The 27,273-nt window shown below is 44.2% G+C and overlaps 1 protein-coding gene across 3 annotated transcripts in view; it reads right to left on the minus strand.

Annotated features, from left to right (window-relative positions):
* Positions 1–27,273, minus strand: part of ARIH2 (ariadne RBR E3 ubiquitin protein ligase 2) — a 1,499,383-nt gene that overhangs the window by 185,690 nt on the left and 1,286,420 nt on the right. For 2 of the 3 annotated variants that reach the window (XM_044078752.1, XM_044078753.1), the window contains exon 13: positions 16,671–16,739. The exons of the other annotated variant lie outside the window; for it this stretch is intronic. In XM_044078752.1, the coding sequence (XP_043934687.1) occupies positions 16,671–16,739 (69 nt within the window). The remainder of the gene's footprint in view (positions 1–16,670; positions 16,740–27,273) is intronic. 3 annotated transcript variants of the gene reach the window in all.

Genomic DNA, 27,273 nt, shown 5'->3' on the forward strand with positions numbered 1-27,273 from the left:
ATGCAAGGTTTCCCCAAAGGAAAATTCCTCAGGTGGAGAGGCAGAAGGGATGGACTCTTCAGCATCAGAGTCTTCGTAAGGGGAATAAGAAGCCTCTGGAGGGTCTGCATTGTCTGAATCATAAGAGGAATCATCTGTGGACACTGGCTCAGGGGGCTCTGCTCTAGGCCTCTTCTCTGGAGGAGGATGAGAGGCCCTGTCTGGATGAGGCTGGGATCCCCGGATTAAAGTAATAAGATCCTCTGCCAAAGAGAGCATTTGGGAACTGGAACTGGGAATGAGAGTAGGGGCCTTAACAGGTACAGATTTGGTAGCTTTAGCTCTGGCAAAGGCCTTAATGGACATGGCTGCAGGAGGCCTAGCAGCTCCACGTGCAGGAGTAGAAACATCCAAGGGAATAGTGTCTGATAATTCCTGAGAAATCACAACAGCAGGTTGGATTTCAGAAGCCGATTCCACGAGGTTAGGAGAAGCCTCGGTAGAAGGCATGCTTTCGGCTGAAGGAAGAACCGCTTGCTCGGTTTCGGCCAAAACCGAGACACTCGCGGTTTGCTTAACCGCGGTTTCAGCCGAAACCGCGGACTGCGAGTGTCGATCCTTTTCCTTACGTTTTTTGGTTATTTGTGAAGTCGGAGGATCCGACGGCATCTTATAAGCAAAATCAGAGCCGAAAAACTGCTCAGCAAATTCTGACCGACGTCTAAGCGTCCGTCGGTTAAAAGAAGCACAGGCTAGACAAGCTGCTACGTCGTGGTCTGGGCCTAAACAAGGTAAGCAGTAAGAGTGGAAATCTTTATGAGGTATTTGTTTCCCACAAGTTAAACAGTTATTCACTTTTTCTGACATCGGCTGAGGCAAGAAAGAGTCCCCAACGGGGTACTTAGCTTTTTAGAAGTCTTCGAAGTTGTATTCGGTAATAGTAATCTCTGGTTCTGACCGACCGGCACTTACGAACAGCTTCTGCTTCGGGCGCCACGCGGCAAGAAAGACTGAGGAAAATGGCGTCGGCTGATGCCTTTATACCCGAATAACTGCAGCTATGACGTCGGGTGAAGTGCGACACCAGCCGAAGCCAGACCCAGACTTTGGAATCCGGCCGACCGAGGGGCTGCCTGATGACAGGACAACCCATTTGTAAGGACTGCAGATGCATCCTTGAAGGACATCATCTGATCCATCCGAGGAATAGTCAGAGGAAAGAGGGGGTTCAGTCCTAGGCCTTTTTTCAGGAGGGGGTTGTGAGGCCCTGTCTGGGTGAGGTTGGGATCCCCTGATCAAGGAAATAAGGTCCTCAGCAAGGCTGAGAATTTGAGAACTTGAGGAAGGTCTGTGAGGTGGAGCTTTTGTAGGTAAGGCCTTGGAATGTTTAGCTGCTTTAACCCTGGAGAAGGCCTTAATGGACATAGAAGCAGGGGGTCTAGCTGCCCCACGTGCAGGAGTAGAAATGTCCAACGGAATGGTGTCGGACAATTCTAGTGTGCCTGCTTCTTTGGTAGGAATTTCTGTAGCCGACTCCACCGGGGCCTCTGAGGCCTCGGTCGTCGGAGGCCTGATTGCGGCCGGAGGAAGAACCGAGGACTCTGTTTCAGCCGAAACCAAGCCACTCGCGGTAGGCCTAACCGTGGTTTCAGCCGAAACCGCGGGCCGTGAGTGTCGGTCCTTTTCCTTGCGTTTTTTAGCTAAATGAGTAGTCGGAGTCTCCGACGGCATTTTATATGCAAAAGCGGGACCAAAAAACTCTTCTGTAAACTCCGACCGACGTCTTAGTGTCCGTCGGTTGAAGGAGGCACAGGCTAAACAAGCTGATACGTCGTGGTCTGGGCCTAAGCAAGGAAGGCAGTAAGAGTGGAAATCCTTATGAGGTATTTGTTTCCCACAAGTTAAACAATTATTTACTTTTTCTGACATCGGCTGAGGCAAGAAAGAGTCCCCAACGGGGTACTTATCTTTTTAGAAGTCTTCAGTAGCTGAAATCTCTGGATCTGACCGACCGGCACTTGCGAACAGCTTCTGCTTCGGGCACCGCGCGGCAAGAAAGACTGAGGAAAATGGCGTCGGCTGATGCCTTTATACCCCAGGAGCTATGACGTCGGGTGAAGTGTGACATCAGCCGAGGCCGGACCCAGACTTTGGAATCGGGTCAACCGAGGGCTGCCTGAGGCAGGACAACCCATATGTTATGACTGCAGATGCATCCTTGAAGGACATCTGAGCTCTCCTTTGAGTCTGAATCAGAAATCTGAGGAGAAAACCCTGTATCTGTCCCTTCATCCTCCTGTCCAGATTAAGAATCTCTTCAGGAAAGGAGGTATCCTTTTCTTTTACCAGAAACTACTTCATAAGAATGACCAATAGCCTGAATTAAACCCTGAGGCAGACTCAGTAAGCTACTCTTGTATAAGGAACTTTGAGGAGGAGTAGATGAATGTTTACTTTTCTGTTTCTTTTTGACAGGAAAAATGGAACCAACAGTGTTATTAATGGCAACAGCAGTTGCCCTACTGTGGGCACAGCATGTTGACAAAACATGGAAGCTTTCCCTGTTCTCTCTCCAGGACCAACAACAGTTGCTCCCTCTTGCCCACTATGGAACACTAACAGTCACAGAGGATGTGGCTAACCACTGGTCCACAGTGGCTGCAGATCTTACACCAGAAGAATTCAGGGTAAAAGATCAGTGGTCTGAGGTACAACTAAATGGCCATAGCAGATTCACCCACCTGTGGCTGAGGCAAAACTGCTAGCCTGCTGTGATGACAAAGGCTGTTTGCTTAACCTTTTCTTTTTGTGGCTGGAAGAAGGACTGAACATAGGACCAACAGATTTCTCCATTGTCAAGCCAAAAATGGCGCCTCTTTCCCAGGAAAAACAAGCAGCAAATCCTGGTAAAAATAAGTCTTTAAAAGTCTTTTTTTTCATAGACAGAACGACACAGTAAAAAGCACTTTAAAATACTTTGGCAGCCCCGAAAAGTAAAATAAACACAGTTCCTCCACAAAAATGGCTTTCGGTTACTTAAAACAACTTTTAAGCCCACAGGGAAAAAAAAAAAAAAAAGAGTGCTCTCGTTTTAAAGTACTCTACAGTCTTGTGACAGTCCATTAAAACACAAACTCCTAGCTTTAAAAAAAACTTTCCTGAAGAAGACAGTTTGAATAATAAACCAAATTATTAAATGGAAGGCTTTTTCACCAAAGGAAGCTTATCTGCCCAGCAATGGAACAGCACAAATCAACTGTCAATCCTCAAAAGCCTTAGAGGAGCATAGTCTTCCACAGAAGTAAATATCTGAAGGGTGTGGTGCCCAAACTTGTCTTTTAGTCAACTCAGCTCAAGCTGCCTGACAGTTTGGGTATGTGGAAGGTGCCTTGAAGCTCTGTTGGCCAACTGTTATCCTTGTCAGGATATAACTAATGCAGCTAAAGCTACAGCAGCGGTGATCAATACGATGAACATCTTGGTTAACTGAATAATCAAATCTTTACCTGATTTTTAATGTAATGTAGGTGTGATGCTAGGATTAGTTATTCTTTCATTATATACTGCATTGGCACAGCATTAGTACAAATGCTACTTGCCTCTTTGGCTCAAATTCTCCTAATGTAAGTATAGTTAGACTAGTGGTTCTTTCATACCAGTCATGCTTGCTACCGTGGGCTGAGAAAGTTCCTTTCCTGGTCTTCAGACACAGCTGCTGGATAGGAAATAACTTACCTTGGACTACACCAAGTTTAACCAGGAAACAGGATAAAGCCATGTCCGGAATGTTGTTGTTAAAGTGGGAGTTCAAGTTTTGATTGCAAACTTGATTAAAAGTTCCTTTTCATACTATAAGGAAGTGGTCTCCCAATAACATATGGGGGGTATTAATTCTACTGATGAAAACAGAGCAAAGCAAGCTTGCAAAACACGGGTGTATTGCAACATTTATGATGAACTGAAGACCCAGTGTAGCTATATATTATCTTGTGAATGAGGCACAAGCTGTACTTTCTTCATTGTGTTAGCTTTCATTATTTCTTCAATATCAGTGTAAATGTGGTATCTATTTTTCTGACGTGGTCAACACAAGGTAATTATTACCTAGAAAATTCTTAACCCTGATACAACACACTAAAATTAGGATAAGATCATTAATGTCACTGTAGTGAAACAGCGAATAAAACAGTTTATCATTGGTAAAAGTAGTGAGAAAAGATAAGACCGTACCCTTAAAATATATGCACCGGTGGCTTAGTACAGCACTTTAACAAAATATAAGAACAGGTTACCCAAGATTCAGTTCCTCCTCAGCAATTTGTTTTGTGGTCTTGAGCAAGTCAAATGTCCTGACTTCTGCTGAAGAGAGACTTCTACCCAGAAAGGCTTTCCCACTAATACAGCAGAACCGGTCTATATTTTCTTCCAAGCTCCTGTCATCAGGAAATCCTTCTACTACCAGATAGAAAATACAGTCCCGCTTCTAGCTTTACAGTTTGCTCTTTTGACCACTACAGTCTAACGCCAGTAAAATTCTGCCATAATCCAGCCAAACATTCCCCCTCTCATATATAAGGAATAACCATGTCTCATGTACAAAGATAAGCCAATCAGTCAATGCAAACCATGTCTGTGGCTTCAATCAACCTTTCGTAACAGTGTTCTGTTTTATTAATCCATACTGCATTACCACTCATGTACAGCACTGTGACTGGGGAAAGCTGTACAGATGCTACAATATCCATACACCATAAAAGCTACCTCTATTAATGTATAATACTCTTAGCTCACCATAAGGAGTTACCAGTCTGCTAGCTAGGATTACCAAACCTCTCCTTCCTGTGACATAAAACTTAGCCTGCAGAGGTTTTAGATTAGAAAATTCCTCATCTCACAAACAATTGAAGACTTGAATCATGAAAAGGAGTCACTGGTACAACAGGATGACATTTCAAATGCATGGACTCTCCATGCCAATAACTTAGTCAAGCAGAAGTTCTCGGAATAAATGCAATAACTAGTCATGGACTCTCCATGCCAATAACTTAGTCAAGCAGAAGTTCTCGGAATAAATGCAATAACTAGTCCACCTCTTTGAACACTAAGCATGTAAAACCAACAATCTCTTGCATTCAGAATTACCTAACATTAAACAAAGAACTAGAAATCTGCTGGCTTAATAGATAACCTCACAGAACAGATATGATCACATTAATGACAAAAACCTAGGTATTCAAAGTGCTCTGTTGTGACACAAACTATGTGTCCAATCCACCTGCTGTAATGTATTATGCTTCCTTCAGCTATAGATAAAATAAGCCAACAATGATGCCTGTTGTAATACACCAGCCCTAGTTTGCTCTGCTTTACTGCACAGCACATCTCTGATTTGCCTCACCCCTTGCATGCATGCGTTTACTATCCGCACAGGGTGAAGGCAAAAAAATTTAAGTAGTTGTAAAATAATTATGATAATTCAGAAAAGTTGCAAACAGAGGTCCAATTCCACTTGTGGTAGCTAAATAATTTATTCTTAAACAGAATGAGTGCATTCAAGAGAAGACGAAAGCGCTCATTCTGTTTAAGAATAAATTATTTGGCTACCACAAGTGGAATTTGACCTCTATGACTTTTTTGAAGGCAAAAAGATGTCTAATATTGCTAACAGACACACACAATCACACACTCTTCTTCTACTTTCACGCACACACACACTTTGCTTTCATGCATACACTCACTCACTCGCACTTACCTATTACTGCAGTTAGGTGCTGTCCCTTAGATTAGAAATCCAAATTATAGCAAACTCCGTACAACTCTCTCAGTGCTAAGACACACACACGTTGCTTCTTCAGCGCGAAATAACAGCGGCGGGAACACAAGCAAAAAAACTAACCGCTAAGGGTGTTTTAGCGCATGCGCACACCAACATTCGTCACGGGCGCGAAAAGCAAACTGAAAAAAAAGCTTTTAAGCGCATGCATATAGCAAACTTGCAGGTAAAGGTTGCAGGCCGCATAGAAGAGCTCTAAGGGCCGCATGCGGCCCGTGGGCTGGACACTACTGATCTAGAAGCTTTGCTTTAACATGCTCAGGCAGAGTTTGTTCCTTTAACCAAGCATGCCTACGTATAACAGACCCAGTGACAACTGCTCTGCAGGAAGCCTCTAAAGAAACACACCCACATTGTAAAGTATGTTTGCCCACCTGTTCAGTTGCATGCAACAGATCCTGCATTTCTTTCAATTCAGACTGTTGAGGGAGTGTGCTCATTTTTTGTCTTAACTGAGACATTAGAAATTGCTGATATTTTAGCATGTGAAATTGACAATTTAGTGCTCTCACAGCTAGAGTGGCTGAGGTGTATACATTTTTCCCCCACCTGTCTAGTGCTCTGGAGTCCCTTTCAGAGGGTACAGGATTTTTTGCCATAGAAGCCTTAGCCCCTTTGGGACCCTGGGAGATGGTCTCTGGATCAGCAACAGGGCTTTTATAAAGGACTTTGTGGGAGTCAGGCACTCTATAGTATCCGTCTGGTTTGGCTGGAGCAGGAGGAAGAGAATCTGGGTTCAAACTAGATTCAAAGTAAACATCATCCACAATGTCTAAAACTGGGATGGCAAGACGTCTGTGCTGGGGGAGTAAAAGAAACTCTCTGAACCTTTTCTTTGAGTCAGAGTAGTCCTAACCTTCCCAGTGAAAATGTTCCCTCATAGTGTGTAAAGTTTCCCCAAAGGAGTAGTCTTCAGGAGGAGAAGCTGAGGGAATAGAATCCTCAGCATCAGAATCTTCATAAGGGGAGAATGAGTAATCTTGGTCCTCAGAGGAGCCTGAAGAAATAGACACTTGATCAGAGAAGGCATAATCTTCCTCTTGTCTAGGCCTTTTGTCGGGAACCCCTGATTAAAGAGATCAAATCTTCTGCCATTTAAGCATCTGTTTCTTAGACATGGGGCCTTGAACTGGAGACTGAAGTGCAGTCTTTTTTGGTTTAATAGGAGTCTTAAGCTTAGGATACGTTTTTATGGTGAGCGTCGTCGGTCTGAAGACGCCTTCAGAAACCGAAGGGTTTTTATGCAGCACCATCTCTTTCTGCAATGTCATCGGTAGGGGCTAAACAAAAAGGCTGAGTCGGCCTAGCACTCTCTGCCAAAGGCTCCGAAGCGGTCTCGGGTTCCAAATCTGCGGTAGCCAGGGGCTGCATAAGAGCCTCACTGAAAATCGGTGAACCGGAGACCGGCCCAGCCGAGGCCTCGGAGTCTGGCTTGGGTCTAGGCTGCCTGTCCTTATCCTTGCATTTTTTTGTGCACGCCGGTAGTCGGTTGCTCCGATGGCATTCTGTAGTTAAATTTTCTACCGTAGTGTTGTGCGAAATCAAAGCGTCTTTTTATAGTACGCTTATTGAACCTAGCACAAAAACGACAACCAGTGACGTTGTGGTCTGGGCCTAGGCAAGGTATGCAGTAAGAATGAAAATCCTTATGAGGTATTTGATTCCCATAAGAAATACAATTGTTAACTTTTTCTGACATCGGTCTGAGGCAAGAAAAGTTTCCCCAATGGGGTACTTAGCTTTATTGAAGACTTCGGATCTGAAATTCGACTCTGAAAATCTCAGGAGTCGGCCGACCGGCACTTGCGAACTGCTTCTGCTTCGGGCACCGCGTGGCAAGAAAGACTGAAGAAAATGGCATCGGATGCATTATATATACTCTTGGCGCACTGACGTCAGGGAAGAAGCGACAGCAACTGACGCCGGACCAAGACTTTTGAATTCAGGCCAACTGCGGGACCGCCCGACGACAAGATAACCCAAGTGTGCTGACTGCAGCAGGGTAACACGATGAACATCTACATACAAGAAGGTTCACGTTAATTACTTGGCAAAAAACATTGTAAAGCAGTTTAGGGCTACTACTACAAGCTCCTGTTCTACAACTCTGGAATGATGAAGCTATAGCAAAGTTTTAACCCTTGTTTAACTTGGCAGTACTCAGCCTACCAAAACGAGCAAATATCATACTCATAGGCTACAGGCTGCTTATGTATAGATAGCTCAGTTTAATGCAATCTTTCTGCAAACTTTACATTACAAAGCCAGTAGAGTTTGAGCAGGCTCACGCTGCAGCTGTAGAGGAGCACACACCACTGAGTTGGAAAACAGACTGGATTAGCTTTCTCAGAGTTCTTCCTGTTGTCAATGATTTGGGAACATATACAGACAATAAACTGTCCTCGGATTACCACATATTCACTACTGTAAGGAAGTCCTCCATCACACAATGTATATCCAAAGGTATGGCATTCAGATCCAAGAATGTAATCATTCCAATGTACTCAGCTCTCATTAGGCCATTCACAGAGTATAATGCCCCTTTCTGAATGTGTCTGTCCAAACACTTGTCTCGAGTGGAAGACTACAATGCTTTCTCATTAAAAAAAATTAAGGGGCTAAATCATAAAAAATATGCAGATTACCTCAAAGCCCATCTCTTCTCAATATCCTAGGTGCCTTGTGTAGACTATAATTTCTGACCTATTACAAAATCACAAGTCTACTTGTAACATGAATACCTGCTCAACGGATCTCAATCCCTACTAAAACATAAACAGGACATTTTGGAAGGACAGTTACTCATCACAGAGAATACAACTTACATGGAACCGTCCTCTACTACACATAAAGCAAAGAACTTCGAATGGATGGCGAAAGTACAGTTTTGTACCTACCATAAATGTAGATGTTCGAGTGCTAATACAGCTGCAGTAATCACATATGGGTTCTCTGCCATCAGGCGGGTCCTCGGTCGGCCGAATTCCAAAGTCTAGGTCCGGCGTCGGTTGTTGTCGCTTTCTTTCCTGACGTCAGTGCGACAGGGGTATATAAGACACAGCCGACGCCATATTCTTCAGTCTTTTCTTGCCCCAGATGTCAGGTGCCCCCAGAAGGAAGGCAACACATAAATTATATATATATAAATATATTCAAGCAATGCAATGTAATCAAAAAACAGTAGCTGCAAGCAAATACACCATAGGAGGATAACCCAAATTAGGTTGTATGAGGAGGTGTTAGCCACTAATCCTTTACCAAGAGGGGAAGGAGGGAGGGAAACCTGTACTGCAGCTGTATTAGCACTCGAACATCTACATTTATGGTAGGTACAAAACTGTACTATGTTCATCGTGCATACAGCTGCAGTAATCACATATGGGTAGAATCACAAAGCTACGCACAGGGTGGTAGGCACTAGGTGGAACTGGGATGAGCCAGAATGCCCTGCAACACAGCAGTGGCAAAGCCTGCTCTAGTTTTGGAATATAAAGGCAGGTGATAGTGTTTTGTGAAGGTATGTACAGAACTCCAAGTGGCTGCCTCCAAAATATCTTTGGTAGGAACTCCTCTGAGGAAGGCTGCAGAGGTAGCTGTGGCCCTGGTGGAGTGGGATCTGATGCCTGTAGGGACAGATTTCCCATGATAGGGGTAACAAAATCGTATGCAGTGGCCTATCCATTTTGAAATTGTCTGTTTGGTAACAGGCTTCCCTTGAGCTCCCACAGCATAGGACACAAAAAGTTGTTCTGATTTCCTGAAAGGCTTTGTTCTGTCCAAATAATAACGTAGCTGTCTATGGATGTCTAAGGAATGTAGCAGCCTTTCCCCTTTGTTTTGAGGATTGGGGTAAAAGGTAGGTAAGTGTATGGCTAAATTTAAAGCTACCCTGGATACCACTTTAGGCATAAAAGACGGGTTGGTTCGAAGGGAAACCCTGTCCTGATGGAAGATGAGAAAGGGCTGCACAGCCATGAGGGCTTGTAGTTCCGAAACCCTACGAGCTGAGGTAATGACCAGAAGGAAAGCTGTTTTCCAGGACAAATATTGCAAATCTGTTGAGGCAGCTGGTTCAAAGGGAGGCAATGTTAATTTTTCTAAAATGTAATTAAGATCCCAGGCTGGCACTGGTTGTTTCCTTGGTGGTCTTATATTTTTAGCTCCTCTGAGGAACTGTCTTAAAAGTGGGTGAGAGAATAACGGTGGATCCGTGTTGAATTATGCAGAAATGGCTGAGGCATGGATTTTTATGGAGGAAAATGAAAGTCCACTGTTCAGCAGCTCAGCTAGACACTGTAATACCCGAGGCAAATTCAGTTTTCTAGGGTCCTGGCCTTTTTTCTCATTCCAAGATCAAAACCGTTTCCATTTTGCGGAATAAGCCTTTCTAGTAGATGGCCTTCTGGCCTCCAGAATGACGTCCTGCACCTCTTTGGGGAGTAGGGTCTGTTGTGGTGTTAAGGAATTTTCCATGCAGCGAGATTGAGTGTTTTCAGCTGACTGTGAAGAGTTTTGTAGCTGTGCTGAGTCAGCAGAAGAGGCATTAGAGGTAGAGGCTAGGGAGGAGTATGTGTTAGGCTCCTCAGGAGTGGGTACCAGTGCTGTCTTGGTCAGTCTGGAGCAGTCAGTATCATCTTCGGTCTGTCTGCTCTTGCTTTCAAGAGCACCTTGGGCAGAAGAGGCAGAGGTGGGAAAGCGTACACTGTTCATGCTGTCCAACTGAATGAAAGGGCATCCACTCTCCAGGCCTTTGGATGAAAGGTCCTTGAACAAAACTTTTCCAATTGATGATTCCTGTGGGAGGCAAATAGATCTATGTCTGGCCTCCCCCACGTTTGGATTATCTTTGTAAACACCTCAGGATGCAACTTCCATTCGTATGGATCTGTCATATTTCTGCTTAGATTGTCTGCCAGCGTGTTTTCCAAACCTGGCAAGTACTGTGCTTGAAGTTCGATTTGCCATTCCAGAGCCAAGTTCCAAAGAGTCATGGCTAGTCTGCACAGGGGGTATGAATGTGTTCCTCGTTGTTTGTTTATGTACCACATTACTGTGGTGTTGTCTGTTCTTAGCAATAATTGTCCTGGATGCAGGAGGTCCTTGAATGCTGTAATTGCATTTATCACTGCTAGCATTTCTTTTTGATTGATGTGAAGGTGCTTTTCCTTTTGGGACCATTTGCCCTGAATGCACCTGCCTGTCATGTGCGCCCCCCAGGCGTAATCTGAGGCGTCTGTTGTGATGACTTGATTTGCTTGAGGCTTGCAGAATGGGAGACCTGTGTTTGTTTGACATGCTTGGGCCCACCATAGAAATTCCTTTTGCAAACATGAAATTATTGGTATTATTGTTTCCAAATTGTGGCTGTGTTGAGACCATAGGTTTTTTAGGTACCACTGAAGTTTTCTCATATGCAACTTTGCACATGGGATTAAAAGAATGCAAGATGCCATGAAGCCCAGAGCCTGCAGGATTTTTCTTGCAGTAAGCCTGGTACAATTTGCTAGTATTTTGAAGTACTGAGTTAGTTGCATCTGTTTTTCTGGCGTAAGGTAGGCCATCTGGGTGTTTGTGTCCAAGTTGGCACACAGGAAAGTTATTTTCTGAGATGGTGTTAGCCTGGATTTCTCTTTGTTGATTGTGTATCCCAGAGAATTCAGCAACCGTGTTGCATAAGCCAGATGTTCCAGAAGTATGTGCTTGCTGTCCGCTTGGATCAGACAGTCGTCCAAATAAGGGTAAATCTGTATCCCTTGAAGTCTGCAGTAGGCAATTACAGATGCCAGGCATTTCGTGAATACTCTGGGCGCAGTAGATAAGCCAAAGGGCAATGCAGAGAATTGATAGTGGATTGAACCTGCAAGAAATCTGAGGTATCTTCTGCAGCTTTGTCTGATTGGAACATGCAGGTATGCCTCCTTGAGGTCTAATGTTACCAGCCAAAACTCATTGCCCAGCATGGGAAGAAGCTGCTGTAATACGAGCATCTTGAATTTTGGTACGAGTAGAAATGTATTTAGGATGGATAAGTCCAAAATGGGTCTCCAGTCGGTTCCTTTCCTTGGTACCAGAAATAGTCTGGAATAAAAACCTTGACCTTGTTTGTGAATAGGTACCTCTTGAATAGCTTTCATGTCCATGATTTTTGAAATTTGTATTTGTGCCTCTGCCCTTTGATTGTGTGGCAGATTTGGCATGCCTCTCATTTTTGGAAGAGTGTGAAAATGAAATCTGTAGCCTCTGTTTATAATGTCCAGGATCCATTTGTCTGTTGTGATAATATGCCAATTTCTTGTAAATAATGCCAGCTTTCCTCCCAAGGGAGCTGCCAGCTGAGACTTGCTTGGCATGAAAAGGAGGAAGTCATTGGGTTTGTTTTCTGTATTGTTGTGCACTGTCTTCGCCACCTCTTGGTGCTGGAGTTTGCCATTGTCTGCCTCTATATGATCCTTGAGACTGTCCTCTGCCCCTTGTGCACCTGTATCTACCTCTTTGGGGCTTGTCCGTGGCTGGAAAGGACCAGTTTTTAGAAGGCCAATTTCTGCTAAAAACGAGGTGGTTGTACCTGTAGAAAAGCCTTGACAGTTTGCATAGATTTAGCTTTTTCTTCCATTTTCCGTAGTATCTGCTCAGCATTAGTACCAAATAGCACATCCTTTTGTAAAGGGGCATCTAGTAGTTTAGCTTTAACATGATCAGGCAAGCTTTGTTCCCTAAGCCAGGCATGTCTACGAATGACTGATCCTGTAACAGCAGCTCTACTTGAGGCCTCTAAGGCATCATAGCCACATTGTAAGGTGTGTTTACCCACTTGTTCTGCACTATGCATCATATCATGCAATTCCTTCAAATCTGGTTGTTCAGGTTGAGACATTTTATTTCTTAATTGTGATAACAGAAACTGCTGATATTTAAGCATATAGAACTGACAATTTAAGGCCCTCATGGCTAGGGTGGCCGAGGTGTATACCTTTTTTCCCCACCTTTCTAAGGATCTAGATTCTCTTTCGGAAGGTAGTGGATTCTTGGCAGTAGAGGACTTCATTCCCTTGGGGACTTGAGAAATGGTTTCAGGGTCAGCATTATGGCTTTTGTAAAGAAATTGGTGAGAGTTAGGAACTCTGTAGTACCTATCAGGTTTGACTGGGGCAGGAGGCAGGGAATCCGGATTAAGACAAGCCTCCGAGTAAACATCATCAAGTATGTCCAAGACAGGAGCTATAGCCAGAGGTCTGTGTTGAGGTAACAAAAGAAATTCCCTAAGCCTTTTCTTGGAATCAGAAAAGTCTTGGCCTTCCCAATGGAAGTGTTCCCTCAAGGTGTGCAAGGTTTCCCCAAAAGAAAAACCCTCTGGGGGAGATACAGAAGGAATGGACTGCTCTGCATCAGAATCTTCATAAGGGGAGTACGAGTGTGTTCCTCTACATCAGAATGTTCTGAGAAAATGGAGCCCTGTTCAGAAGAGAGAGAATCTTCCTCCACTCTGGGTCTCTTGTCTGGAGGGGGTTGGGAACCCCTGACAAGAGTAATTAAATCCTCAGCCATTTTAAGCATCTGCTTTTTAGGCATGGGGCCTGGGGATGGGCCCTGAGCAACAGGCCTCTTGGGATGCATGGCTGATTTGGACTTAGTAAAGGCCTTAATGGAAAAGGAAGATGAGAGTCTAAAGACACCCTGGGTGGAAGTGGACCTGTCCACATTAGGAAGCTCTACACTCTCAGTGGCTTCGGTGGTTGTAGTCTGAGTAAGGGCCGAGGTACCTGCGGTCTCGAGTACAGACGACACTGCCAAGGACGTGTCGTCGGTAGTCAGGGACTGCATAGGTGTCTCAATGAGAACCGGACCACGTGCAGCCGGTTTTGGCGTGGTGTTAGAGGAGACCGCGGACCTCGCGTGTCGGTCCTTGTGTTTTTTGGACAAAACGGTAGTCGGAGTCTCCAACAACTTTTTATAATCAAAGGCTTTACCAAAATAATGTTGGGCGAACTCTGCCTGACGCTTAATAGTGCGTTTATTGAAAGTAGTGCAAAAGCGACAGCCCGAGAAGTCGTGGTCTGGGCCTAAACAAAGTATGCAGAGGGAATGGAAATCCTTATGCGGTATTTGCTTCCCACAAGAAATACAATTGTTAACTTTGTCTGACATCGGTCTGAGGCAAGAAAAGTTTCCCCACGGGGTACTTAGCTTTAAAGAAGACTTCGGTTTCCAATTTTTCATAAATTCAGGAGCTGGCCGACTGGCACTTGCGAACTGCTTCTGCTTCGGGCACCGCGCGGCAAAAAAGACTGAAGAATATGGCGTCGGCTGTGTCTTATATACATCTGTCGCACTGACGTCAGGAAAGAAAGCGACAACAACCGACGCCGGACCTAGACTTTGGAATTCGGCCGCCTGATGGCAGAGAACCCATATGTGATTACTGCAGCTGTATGCATGATGAACATCCATAAATTCACCCCCAGTGTATCACCCAGATCCCTTGTGGATAGTGGCAACAAGTAAATGTCCCAACATATCCTCCTTCTGCCTTGCCCCTGGATTATCCATACCCAAAACACAGGGGCAAAAAAAAATCTGCCAATGCTAGCTATGGACCTAGCTATAGCTAAAAGTTACTTACTAACCAATAAACAAACAAAATACAAATAGATGGCTAGCACTGTCAGCTTCTGACTCTCACAGAAATACAGGATCCCTCACGACAACGAAAGTTTTAGTTAAATTTTATAAGCAAAGGTATGCCAACTAAACCTCTGGTGGCAATGCCAGCCTTTGCAGCACTCTACCTCAGCTAATTAGGCATTTTTAAACTGCATGCTTATTTAAGGGAAGAAATGCTCTCCTACCTCAAAGTCATAAGATGCCAGCTCTGAATGCAGAATTACACATTACAACTATTTTACCCACTGTTATTATTAAGGGACTCATTAAACCTATATCTTGCAAGCAAATCTAAACAGAATACCAATGTCATGCATAAAGCACCTGCAGCTGCCTAGTGACAACTTATATTTCTTACTTATAACCACTATAACTACTGCAGGCCTTTGCAATGACATGACACAGTACCCCGCATCTGTATACTGTCAAGCTTCTGTAGGCATCTTGCACAGAGTATACTTGTCCCATGCATAACTTCCACCACTCTCTCAGATAAGGTTAAGTCTTAACTGTACCAGAAACCGCCTCTGATCTCACCCAGACTATACATGCCCTACTAGCAAGAGGGGCATCAGACATGCTGGGTAGGGGAGGATGCCAGCTCACTCATCCTGGGAGAGGTGGGGGTGGCTATACCCTGCTACATTAGTGATACCTACAAGTGTGTGTCTGCTGAAGCTAGAGTTTGGGCAGGCTCATACTGCCGCTGTAGAAGGACAAACACCACTGAGTCACGTTAACAGATGTGTGGAAATATGCACAGCTCACCACCACCACCCAACTTGGCACTTATGATGTCCACAATAAATGGGGAGGGATTAGGTTGGACAGGGAAGGGACCTCTACAGAGCCAGCATCTGTCCCCCTCCCTAAGACCAGACTTGCACCCTCCAGGGAAAGCAAGTGAACCTGATGAGGCTTCTCAGGATGGGAACGAATGCATGTACGGCTCATGCCCCTGAAAGGAATGAACTGATGGTGCATAGGAAGTAGCATTAGGCATGCCTCCATACGAGACAAAAGAATTGTTTCTGAACCTCATAGCATACTGTTATTTTTTGGAAATATTTATTCCACTGGTATCCCTTACAAATGTTGTAATACACAAGCTTTAAAAGCAACTCTATCCTTTACTAAACATTTTCTTTAATATGATACATATATTTCATCTTCAGTACTGATTTTCAACTATTTACTTCAAAAATTTGCTAGTCCATGTATAAACAGTTAGGAAACGTTCCAAAATGCCTGCCACTCCGTCTTTAGATTGCAATGCATTTTCACATCTAATCCTCACAACAGTTGATTAAGATGTCATACAAAGTAATTTTATGGAAAGCACATGACTCAGGCATACAAATGCAACAAACAACAGTGAATGCATTAACAAAAAGAAAACTGAAGGGAATGATGTTACAATGCAGCAAGTACAAACAGACAGGTTGAACACTATAATTAAGATTTTTTTTCACTGTTTATCTCAGAAACCAGCAGCTAAAGGAATATAACACTGTCTTACCAACAGTCATGCTTACTACTGATTAGGATAAGCCAGTTATAAGACCACAAAAGTATAATAATAAAATAATAAACACAAGCAACAACATACTAGCTCTAGCAAGTCTCATACCTTGCCCAGATCCTTTAGATCTGTGCACTCTGCTGAGATCTGAGACAGACTGTTTTAAGTGACAGTCGCTAACTTATCCAGAGGCTGTGCAACTGCGATCTCAGGAGATGTTACACTAAAGAAAGCAGCATAGGGCTACTGTGTGTGCTGCTGCTGATGATTTTCTTTTTTTTTTTTGGGGGGGGGGGGTCTCAAACAGTCTGCTACTATATTGAGACTTGAGAGACTGTATCATAACCTTTTTTTTTTTACTCAAGAAAATGAATACCTCATGAAGTTGGAAGCAGGAGAAAACATTAAATATACATCACAAGTGACATACAAAAATCTCACTGCAAAATTATGCATGCACAGCTGTCTGTACTTTTAATAAACCCCAAAACCTGCATTTCCTTTAACATCACTGGTTGGGTTAATATGGTTTTAGCAATGAAAAGGTCAGGAGAAGGAAAAGTACAGTTTAAGGAAGAAAATGCTGGTGTCAAGGTGGATGATGTCATTATCAAAACAAATCAAACTGAAATGTTGGAAATTTAAGAATTAAGGAAAGAAAAATAAGCTTCTTACCAGCTTCTTCCTGGGTCCAGACTCCATGTAATATGCATAAGGATATGTATACTGTAATGTATATCGACACTAGAGGGGAGAAACATGTACGTCACAAAGGATGTCTTTTAGGTGGAGTACTTAAACCTGTATGCACAACCCTAACATAGTATTACATGCCAACACACATTCAAAGACACAAAATGTTCAAAACACACCAAAATTGTTGAAAAGTCTGAGGGCAATGAAGTCTGGTAAGATATACAGAAAGTGCAACAAGAGTAAACTACTCCACACAAACACAGGTGACTAAATCATCCTTGCCTTCAAAGTTTGATTTCTGTATCCATTTTTGGTCCTTTACACATCTTCATCATACTCCCATACCTGCTGAACAGCAAGCCACTGGCTCTTTTTTTTTTCTTTGCATTCCTTATACCCCCATGCCTGGTGGCTATCAAACCACCAACTCTGCTGCCCAATGGCTCAGTATAGGGGAAAAATGTCCTGCCCCCATTAGCTCGCCTTTAAGGTGAAAGCCCCAGGAGCCCATCTGTTCCTCTACTGAGTGAGAGTTAGGAGAAGCACAAGTATCACATGGGCAGCCAAGAGGGGAGTTTGTGTATGCCCCCTAGCCTCTCCCCTCGGTGGTGACATAAGCAACTGCATCACATAGGCTATCTATGCCCCTCTGCAAAAACATGCATGCTTCCATACTTGCACCTTGGATGGGCTACTGTCACTGGCATCAGATGGCCCTGCCCATGTCCCTCCTCAACAGACTGACAGTTACGGAAGCAAAGGATTAAGGCTCCAAACTGTTATTTTCTGTAACCAAGAGTAGAGTTTGAGTCTTTGCACCTCCAGCTGCCTGCTATGCGATTCTGAGCAAGTCATTTAAACATACAGTACTCCTTGGAAAGGTGTACTTGTATCCAGTGGGCTTACTCTCTTAGCAAATCTATCAAAAACAACAGTAACCTGACTTCAGGTAATGGACCCATGCCTCTACCATACAGTGACAGGTCCAGCAACAGGAAGTAACCAAATTCCTCTCTTCCCAGGAGACAAAAGGACCACATGGCATATGGAAATTCTTGCACAATTACTCCCTCCCGTCATTTATATAAAGCTGCTTGGCTCTAATCTCTCCATTTTTTTTTTGGCGTGTCACCGATATCCTTATAATAATAATGCAGATAATCCCTGTAAGGGAGGACAGATCCAAGAAACAGGTGTTAGCCAACATCTACTCCTTGTTGGGAGGAAAGAGCAGGAGACTTGGTATTTAGTCAGGGGGACAGTACAGTAGGAATATGTTACTGAAGATAAACACACTTGTTAGACCAAGCATTGTGGTATGTCCATTACTAACATATATGGCAAGATGTGGCCCACAATTGGTAACTTTTAGGATAGTCTCTCCAGCTATATAACTGGAAGGGCCTGGCTTGACAAATATTTCTTAAACCACAGCAACCCTAAATAAGGAAAGTTCCCTGGAAGTAATATCTAGCTTGTAATATATTGTAAAAATGTTTATATTACAGGATGTTACTGCTGTGCAAATGTTGTTTACAGAGACAGTTTTAAGGATGATGCCAGTGGCTACTGGCCTAGTTTAGTGGGCATGAGGTATGGCTGGGCAGGTCACTCCCAACTAGGATGTGGAAAATTTAATGTGGTCTGAAATTCATCGAGATAGGACAACTTTGGATACATGGATGCTCTTCCTTTGCAGTTTAAATGGCTGACCTCTTTTCCAAAACTATTTTGTTCCGTTAATGTGGAATCTTAGTATTCTGTGAGCAATCACACTGTGTAGTATGCATTCCCCTTCAAAGGCTGAAAAAAGTGGATAGGGTTAATTAATAGACTGATTCAATTAGATTTAGTTGCCACTTTTGGCATGAAAAGGGGGGTTTTCTCCTTAATGTTACTATCCTTAAGAAAAGTCAAGTTTTCAAGTTGGTTTTGTTAAAAGGACTTGTAGCTTACAAACCCTTCTGGTTGATGTTACAGTCAAAAGGAGCTGCTTTCTCCAAGATAAGCATCTAAGGTCATACTTTTAGAAAGGATCAAAAAGGGTCTTTGTTAACAAGTCCATGATAAAGTAAAGGCCTCAGGATGGCTCAGGCTGGCTTGAGCTGTAGACATTAAATAGAATGTATACTCTAGGAAAACCTTACTGCCAACGACGGTAAGCAGTAGCCCTGATGAAAATTCTAGACTGCTGCCAAATGTATTTTAATGGAGAAACAGTGGAGACTTTGATCAAATAATTCTGACAAATATCTCAAAACCTGCTCTAGAGGCATTTGCTGAGCTCATAAGGCTAGTGTGCTCAGCAAATGGGTTAAATGTTTCCACTTTTTCTGGCTAAAGGTTTTTGAAAGGTTAGAATCTTCCTGACCCTGACTATGAAGTTAGAATTTTTGGCCACATTAACAACTCAAGGACAATGATATCCACGTGGAGTACTTTGGAGGGGTAAACTATTATGCTCAGGAAGAGAAGTAGTTTGAGAGGGCCTTTCAGAGTGTACTGGGCCAGAAACTGAAACCGTACTTGTGAGGGCCAATGCAAAGCTACGAAAAATATTCTGGATTTGTAGGTTTGAGCCTTGTGTACCACATATTACGAGAGGGTGGTGGGTAAACAAAGAAAAGTACTTGAGACGACATCTCTCAGCGCATCATTCCCCATGCTGTTGCTGGTCAGAATGAGAAAAGTACAGTTTTGTACCTACCATAAATGTAGATGTCCGAACTGGATAGCATCTGCAGTCATAACAACTGGGTTGTCCTGTCGTCAGGCAGCCCTTCAGTCGGCCGGATTCCAAAGTCCGGGTCCGGCTTCGGCTGATGTCGCACTTCACCCGACGTCATCTCTGTTGGTCTTCGGGTATAAAAGCATCAGCCGACGCCATTTTCCTCAGTGTTTCTTGCCCCAGATGCCAGTAGCCCTCTTGAAGGCTAAAATTTGGATAGATGCCAATGTTTCCAAAAAGATAGAGGTAAACACAAAAATAAGCATGTATGTACATATATACAAACAAATACACCATAAAGACTCCCCAACAGCTAGCTATTAGGAGGGTAAACACCCTAGGAGTACCACAGAGGGAAGGAGGGAGGGTAATCCTGACTGCAGATGCTATCCAGTTCGGACATCTACATTTATGGTAGGTACAAAACTGTACTATGTCCTTCATGGATGCATCTGCAGTCATAACAACTGGGTAGAATACCATAGCCAACTAGGGAGGAGGATAAAAGTAGATTATGGTGTGTTTAGGATCCCTTGCAGTACAGCAGTGGCAAACCCTGCTCGGGATCTGGAATATAGAGGCAAATTATAATGCTTGGCAAATGTATGCACGGAGGTCCAAGTAGCCGCCTCAATAATGTCTTTGGTTGCCACTCCTCGTAAGAAGGCTGTGGTAGTGGCTGTTGCCCTTGTAGAATGAGGTCTTATGTTCTGTGGAATTGGTTTTCCATGGAAGGAGTAACAGAATCGTATGCAATTTCCTATCCATTTGGAGATTGTCTGTTTGGAAATAGCTTTTCCTTCCCTTCCTGTTGCATAGGCTACAAAAAGTTGGTCAGTCTTTCTGCTATGTTTGTTCTGTCCAAGTAGTAAGCGTAGCTGTCTATGTACATCCAAGGTATGCAGTATTCTTTCCCGTCTGTTTTGTGGGCTGGGAAAGAAGGTAGGTAGGTGGATTGCCTGGTTTAAAGACACTCTGGATACCACCTTAGGCATAAATGTAGGATTAGTCCTCATGGACACTCTATCTTGGTGGAAGATTAGGAAGGGTTGCACTGCCATTAAGGCCTGTAGTTCTGAAACCCTCCTTGCTGAAGTAATTGCCAGTAGGAAAGCAGTTTTCCATGACAGGTGTTGTAGGTCTGCTGTTGCTGCTGGTTCAAGGGTGATAGTGTCAACTTTTCTAGCACAAAGTTTAAGTCCCAAGCTGGTAATGGTGGTTTCCTTGGAGGTTTTACATTCTTGATTCCTCTGAGGAACTGCTTGAGCAAAGGGTGCGAAAAACAGGTGGATCAAAGCTGTATTCTGCTGAAATAGCTGATGCATGTATCTTGATGGAGGAGTAGGACAGGCCTGAATGAAGAAGTTCGCCAGATACTCCAGAATGTTAGGCATATCTATGTTTGACACATCTTTTCCTCTTTCCGTACTCCAAATGACAAACCTTTTCCATTTTCCAGCATAGTTCCTTCTTGTTGAAGGTCTGCGTGCTTCAAGAATAATGTCTTTAACTCTTTGGGAAAGTTCTGGATTAGCTGCTGCTATGTGATGTTCCATGCAGTCAGTTGCAACGTTTTTAGGTTTGGATGTATGATGCTGTAGTTGTTCTGAGTTAACATCAAAGTCATCAGGTGTATTGGCCACATATTGTTTCGGGACATGCTCCTCAGCAGTGGGTACCAGTGTTGTCTTGGCCAGTTTGGAGCTATCAGGATTATCCTTGGACGTTCTTCCTTGATTTTTAGTAGTACTTTGTGTATCAAGGGAAGAGGTGGGAATGCATATGCTGTTAGGCCTTTCCAGCTGAAGGAGAGCGAATCCACTTTCCATGCTAGTGGGTGGAATGTCCTTGTGCAGAACTTTTTGAGCTGGTGATTGAGAGGTGATGCGAATAGATCTATCTGAGGCATTCCCCATTTCTTTGAGATGGTCTTGAAGATGTCCGGGTGCAGCTTCCATTCGTGGGCATCCGATGTGGTTCTGCTTAATATGTCTGCTAGAGTATTTTCTTTTCCCGGTACAAATATTGCCTGTAACTGGATGTTGTAGCTGAGTGCCAGGGTCCACAGCTCCAAAGTCATTCTGCATAGGGGTATGAATGAGTGCCTCCCTGTTTGTTGATGTACCACATGACTGTGGTGTTGTTTGTCCTTATCATCAACTGGCCCTCTTGGAGAAATGGTTTGAACTTTTGGATTGCCAGTTTTACTGCCAGCATTTCTTTTAGGTTGATGTGCAGGTGAAGTTGATCCTGTGTCCACAATCCTTGCACGCATTTGTCCAGCATGTGGGCCCCCCATCCTAGGTCTGAAGCGTCTGTTGTGATGGTCTGGCTTGCTTGACATCTGCGAAAGGGTAGGCCTGGGTTTGACTGACATGCCTGAGCCCACCATAGGAACTCCTGCTTTAAGCATGGAATTAGTGGGATTTCTGTTTCTAGGCTGTGTCTGTGTTGGGACCATAAATTCTTTAGGTACCACTGTAGTTTTCTCATATGTAGTCTGGCAAATGGGACCAAGATTATGCATGATGCCATGAAGCCCAAGGCCTGCAGTACTTTTCTTGCTGTTAACTTGTTCAGTTTTGTTAGTGCCAAGAAGTAAAGAGGGAGTTCTTTTTGTTTTTCTGTAGTCAGGAATGCCATTTGTTTTACTGTGTCCAATTCCGCCCAAGAATGTCCTTGTTTGGGATGGTATCAGCCTTGACTTTTGTAAATTGACTGTGTATCCCAGTGCTTGTAGCAAGTAAATGACCCTTTGTAAATCTGTTGTCAGCTTGCTTTTGTTGTCCCCTTGTAGCAGGCAGTCGCCCAGGTATGGGTAAATTTGAATTCCCTGTAGCCTGCCATGGGCGATTACTGATGCCAGGCATTTTGTGAATACTCTGGGCGCAGTAGATAAGCCAAAGGGCAATGCTGAGAATTGATAGTGCTCTGATCCTGCAAGAAATCTGAGGTATCTTCTGCAGACTGGTCGAATGGGGACGTGCAGGTATGCCTCCTTGAGATCTAGAGTTACCAGCCAAGACTCCTTGCCCAGCATGGGAAGAAGTTGCTGTAGGGTCAGCATTTTGAATTTTGGGACAATGATGTATGTATTTAAGGTGGACAGGTCGAGAATTGGTCTCCAACTTTTTTCCTTTCTTGGAACTAGGAATAGTCTGGAGTAGAACCCCTTTCCTTGCTCTGCTGTTGGCACTCTTTCCACAGCTCTCATGTTTGCTAACTCCATTATCTGTTGTAGTGCCTCTGTTTTTGATTTGGAGGTAGATTTGGCATTCCTCTTTGACTGGTAAAGTGTGGAAGTGAAACCGTAACCTTGATCTATGGTTTGTAAAATCCACTTGTCTTTTGTTATGTAGTGCCAGTTCTTTGAAAATAAGGTTAACTTTCCGCCTAGAGGAGCTGCTATTTGTTCCCTGGTAGGCGGATTTAGGGTTAAGTCACTGTGGTTGTGCTGATGTAGTGGCAGTGGTTGTGTCTGTGCCTCTGTTGTTACCTTGCCACTGTCGGCCTCTGTAGGCACCTCCTCTGGATTGGTTTCTGCCTCTGGAACGTCTATTCCTGCCCCTTTGAAATTTTGTGGAGTCAGGAAAGGACCAATTTTTGGCAGGCCAGTTCCTGCTAAACCTTGGGGGTTGAACCTGCAAGAAATCTTTAACTGTTTGAACAGATTTTGCCTTTTCTTCCATTTTCTTCATAACCTGCTGGGCAGGTGTACCAAACAAACTTGTCTTATCCATAGGAGCATCTAGCAACTTAGCTTTAACATGATCCGGTAAAGCTTGCTCCTTTAGCCATGCATGCCTTCTTATCACTGTGCCAGTCATGGCTGATCTAAATGAAGCCTCCAGTGCATCATAGCCACATTTTAAGGAATGGTTGCTAACCTGTTGTATGTTATTTACCATTTCTAATACATATTTCTTATCAAGAGATTCATCAGTGGTTAGTTTTTAGTTAACTGATCAAGCATAAACTCTTGGTATTGTATCATGTGAAACTGACAGTTTAAAGCTCTAGCTGAGAGAGTAGCTGAAGTGTAGACCTTTTACCCCATCTGTCTAATGACCTTGCTTCCCTTTCAGAAGGAATAGGGTTTTTAGCTATGGTCGGCTACTGCCTTGGGACCCTGGGATATAGTTTCGGGTCTGCAAGTGGGGCCTTGTAAAGGTGGTGATGAGTATCTGGCACCCTGTAAAATCTGTCTGGTTTGGCAGGGGCTGGGGTAAAGAATCTGGAGCGGAGCAGACATCATTGAAAGCATCATCCACCACAGAGAGAACAGGAGGTATAGCTAAGGGCCTGTGCTGTGGGAGGTGCAGAAAGGTCCTAAGTCTTTTTCTGGAGTCTGAAAAATCCTGTTGCTGCCATTGGAACTGCTCTCGCATGGCATGTAAGGTTTCCCCAAAGGAGAATTCTTCTGGTGGGGAAGCAGCTGGAATGGATTCTTCAGCATCAGAATCTTCAAAATTGGAGAAAGGAGCCTCTGGCTGGTCAGTTATGTCTGATTCGTCAGCAGAATCATCAGAGGACACTGGCTCAGGGGGCTCTGCCCTAGGTCTCTTGTCTGGGGGCTGAGAGGCCCTGTCTGGGTGAGGTTGAGATCCTCTAATTAATGAAAATAAATCTTCTGCCAAAGTAAGCAATTGAGAACTAGAAGAGGGCCTGGTTGTGGGGGGTTTAACAGGCACTGTCTTAGTAGTCTTGGCTGCTTTAGCCCTGGCGAAGGCCTTAATGGACATGGCTGCTGGAGGCCTAGCAGCACCACGTGCTGGGGTAGAGACATCCAAGGGAATGGTGTCTGATAAGTCAGTGGCAACCACCGTAGTGGATAAAATTTCTGAGGCCGATTCAAGAGTGGTAGCAGGGGCCTCAGTTGTAGAGATAGGTTCAGCTGTACTTTGATCAGTTTTCTCGGTTTCGGCCGAAACCGAGACACTCGCGGTTTGCTTAACCATGGTTTCGGCCGAAACCGCAGACCGCGAGTGTCGGTCTTTATCTTTGCGTTTGGCAGATTGGGTAGTCGGAGGATCCGACGGCATAATGTACGCAAAATCAGAACCGAAAAACTGTTCTGCAAACTCTGACTGACGCCTAAGCGTTCGTCGGTTGAAAGAAGCACAGGCCGAACAGGCTGCTACGTCGTGGGCTGGGCCTAAACAAGGCAGACAATAAGAGTGGAAATCTTTATGAGGTATTTGTTTCCCACAGGTTAAACAATTATTAACTTTTTCTGACATCGGCTGAGGCAAGAAAGAGTCCCCAACGGGGTACTTAGCTTTAGAAGTCTTCGAAGTAGTATTCGGTAGAAGTAATCTCTGGATCCGACCGACCGGCACTTGCGAACAGCTTCTGCTTCGCCACGCCGCAAGAAAGACTGAGGAAAATGGCGTCGGCTGATGCTTTTATACCCGAAGACCAACAGAGATGACGTCGGGTGAAGTGCGACATCAGCCGAAGCCGGACCCGGACTTTGGAATCCGGCCGACTGAAGGGCTGCCTGACGACAGGACAACCCAGTTGTTATGACTGCAGATGCATCCATGAAGGACATCAGGCAGTTTCTGCATTTCATGTTTGATAAAGAAACAAGTACTCTATCACTGGCTGATCCAATTTAAAGATTTTTCTGTTCACTGTTTTATGTTTCAGGGACACCTTGTAAGAAAATAGTAGGTTCACTCTGAGATAATCTGCTGCTACATCAGACTTCTCCAGTCTCTGCAAGTATATGAACTTCTTTCTATCTGGAATGAGTAGCAGGCTGTGGTTCTAGCCCAGATCTTGACAGCTTCCTTGCAGAAGAGAAAGAAAAGTACAGTTGTGTACACTTACCATAAATGTAGATGTTGGAGTGTATTCACTGTTGCAGTCATCACATTTGGGTGATCTGCCTGCAGGGTAACCCTCAGCCGGCCTGAATACCAGAGCCTTGGATTCCTGCATCGGATGCGGTTTCTTATTCCATGACGTCAGGTCATCAGGGGTATAAAACATGCAGCCGATGCCATTACATCAGTTTTTCTAGCCCCAGATGTCAAGTGCCCCCACAATGGGAAGCAATTACATGTTATGGCACACCTCCATCAAAAAGCAAATACACCAGAAAACTTAAATACACCAAACAAGAAGGAAAGGTAGAGCCAAGAGAAGTCAGGGGGCTGGAGGGAGGGTAACCAGGACTGCAACAGTGAACACACTCGAACATCTACATTTATGGTAAGTGTACACAACTGTACAATGTTCTTCGTGTTTCACTGTTGCAGTAATCACATTTGGGTTGATTCCCAAAGCGAAGGAAGGGAGGAGGAAGTTAGAGAGCATTAGGGCCAGCTATTAAGCCCTGCAAGACTGCAGTGGCAAAACCAGCTCTGGATTTAGAAAAAATAGGCATGTGGTAATGCTTGGTGAAGGTATGTACAGAGCTCCAGGTAGCAGCTTCTAGGATGTCCCTGGTAGGGACTCCTCTGAGAAAGGCTGCAGAGGTAGATGCAGCCCTGGTGGAATGTGATCTTATCCCCTGTGGGGTAGGTTTTCCATTGTGCTTCTAGCATAAATTAATGCAATGGGCTATCCATTTAGAAATGGTTTGCTTTGAAATGGCCTTCCCCTCTGCCCCTGCAGCAAAACAAACTCTGTTCAGATTTTCTGAAAGGCTTAGTCCTGTCCAAATAAAATCTAAGTGGTCTGTGCATGTCCAGAGAGTGCAGTATTCTTTCTCCTTTGTTTTGTGTATTAGGGAAAAAAGTAGGCAAATAAATGGAGTTAGGTTCACACTAGACACCACCTTGGGCATAAAGGAAGGATTGGTCCTGAGGGAAACCCTGTCCGCATGGAAGACAATGAAGGGTTACACTGCCATGAGGGCTTGTAATTCAGACACTCTTCTTGCTGAAGTGATGGCTAGAAGGAAGGCAGTTTTCCAAGAAAGGAATTTCAACTCTGCAGTTGCAGCTGGCTCAAAGGGAGGGAGAGTGAGCTTTTCCAATAGAAAGTTAAGGTCCCAGGCTGGAGTAGGGGCTGTCCTGGGAGGTCTTACATTTTTGGTCTCTAAAGAATTGCTTTAGCAGGGGGTGATAGAAGAGGGGTGGCTCAGTATTATAATGTGCTGAAATGGCAGAAGCATGAATTTTAATTGACGAGAAGGATAGGCCCTTGTGGAGCAATTATGTTAAGTACTGAAGAATATGAGGTCAGCTGGGCACCGTTGTGCCCATCCCCGGAGTCTGGCTACAGGAACAGTATCTTTTTCCACTTTTCAGCATAGGATTTTCGGTTTACTATCAAAATTTCGAACCGCACTCCGTCGACTGCACTATCGTCGAACATGGAAGTTCGAAAATGGGAATGTCGAAGTAAAAAAAAACAATCTAGGAATGGGTTTTAACATGGGTCGAGGTAGGGGAGATGTTTGTAGTTCGGAATAATACTGAACACCTACCTCGACCCATGTTAAAACCCATTCCTAGATTTTTTTTTTACTTAGACATTCCCGTTTTCGAACTTCCGTGTTCGACGATAGTACAGTTGACGGAGTGTGGTTCGAAATTTTGATAGTAAAAATGTTCTAGTACTAGGCCTCCTTGCCTCCAGAATGATATCTAGCACCTGCTTACTGAGGGATGCTATTGGACAGCTCAAGGAATTAGCCAGACTGCAAGGTTTGAAGCTGAGGGTGCAGAATCTGGCCCGCCTGCTGGGACAGCAGGGAAGGGGTCTGAGGCAGGTGCCATGGTTCCAGCAGTGTCATACTGCGCAAGAGGGGGTACCAGTGCTGGCGTGGCCAGTCTGGTGCAATCAGTATTTCCCACAGGCTTGTCCTGTTTGATCGTTAGCAGAACCTTCGAGGGGAGA

The sequence above is a fragment of the Protopterus annectens genome, chromosome 7.part1, assembly GCF_019279795.1.
Source record: "Protopterus annectens isolate FY-2018-M chromosome 7.part1, PAN1.0, whole genome shotgun sequence".
Lineage (NCBI taxonomy): Eukaryota > Metazoa > Chordata > Ceratodontiformes > Protopteridae > Protopterus > Protopterus annectens.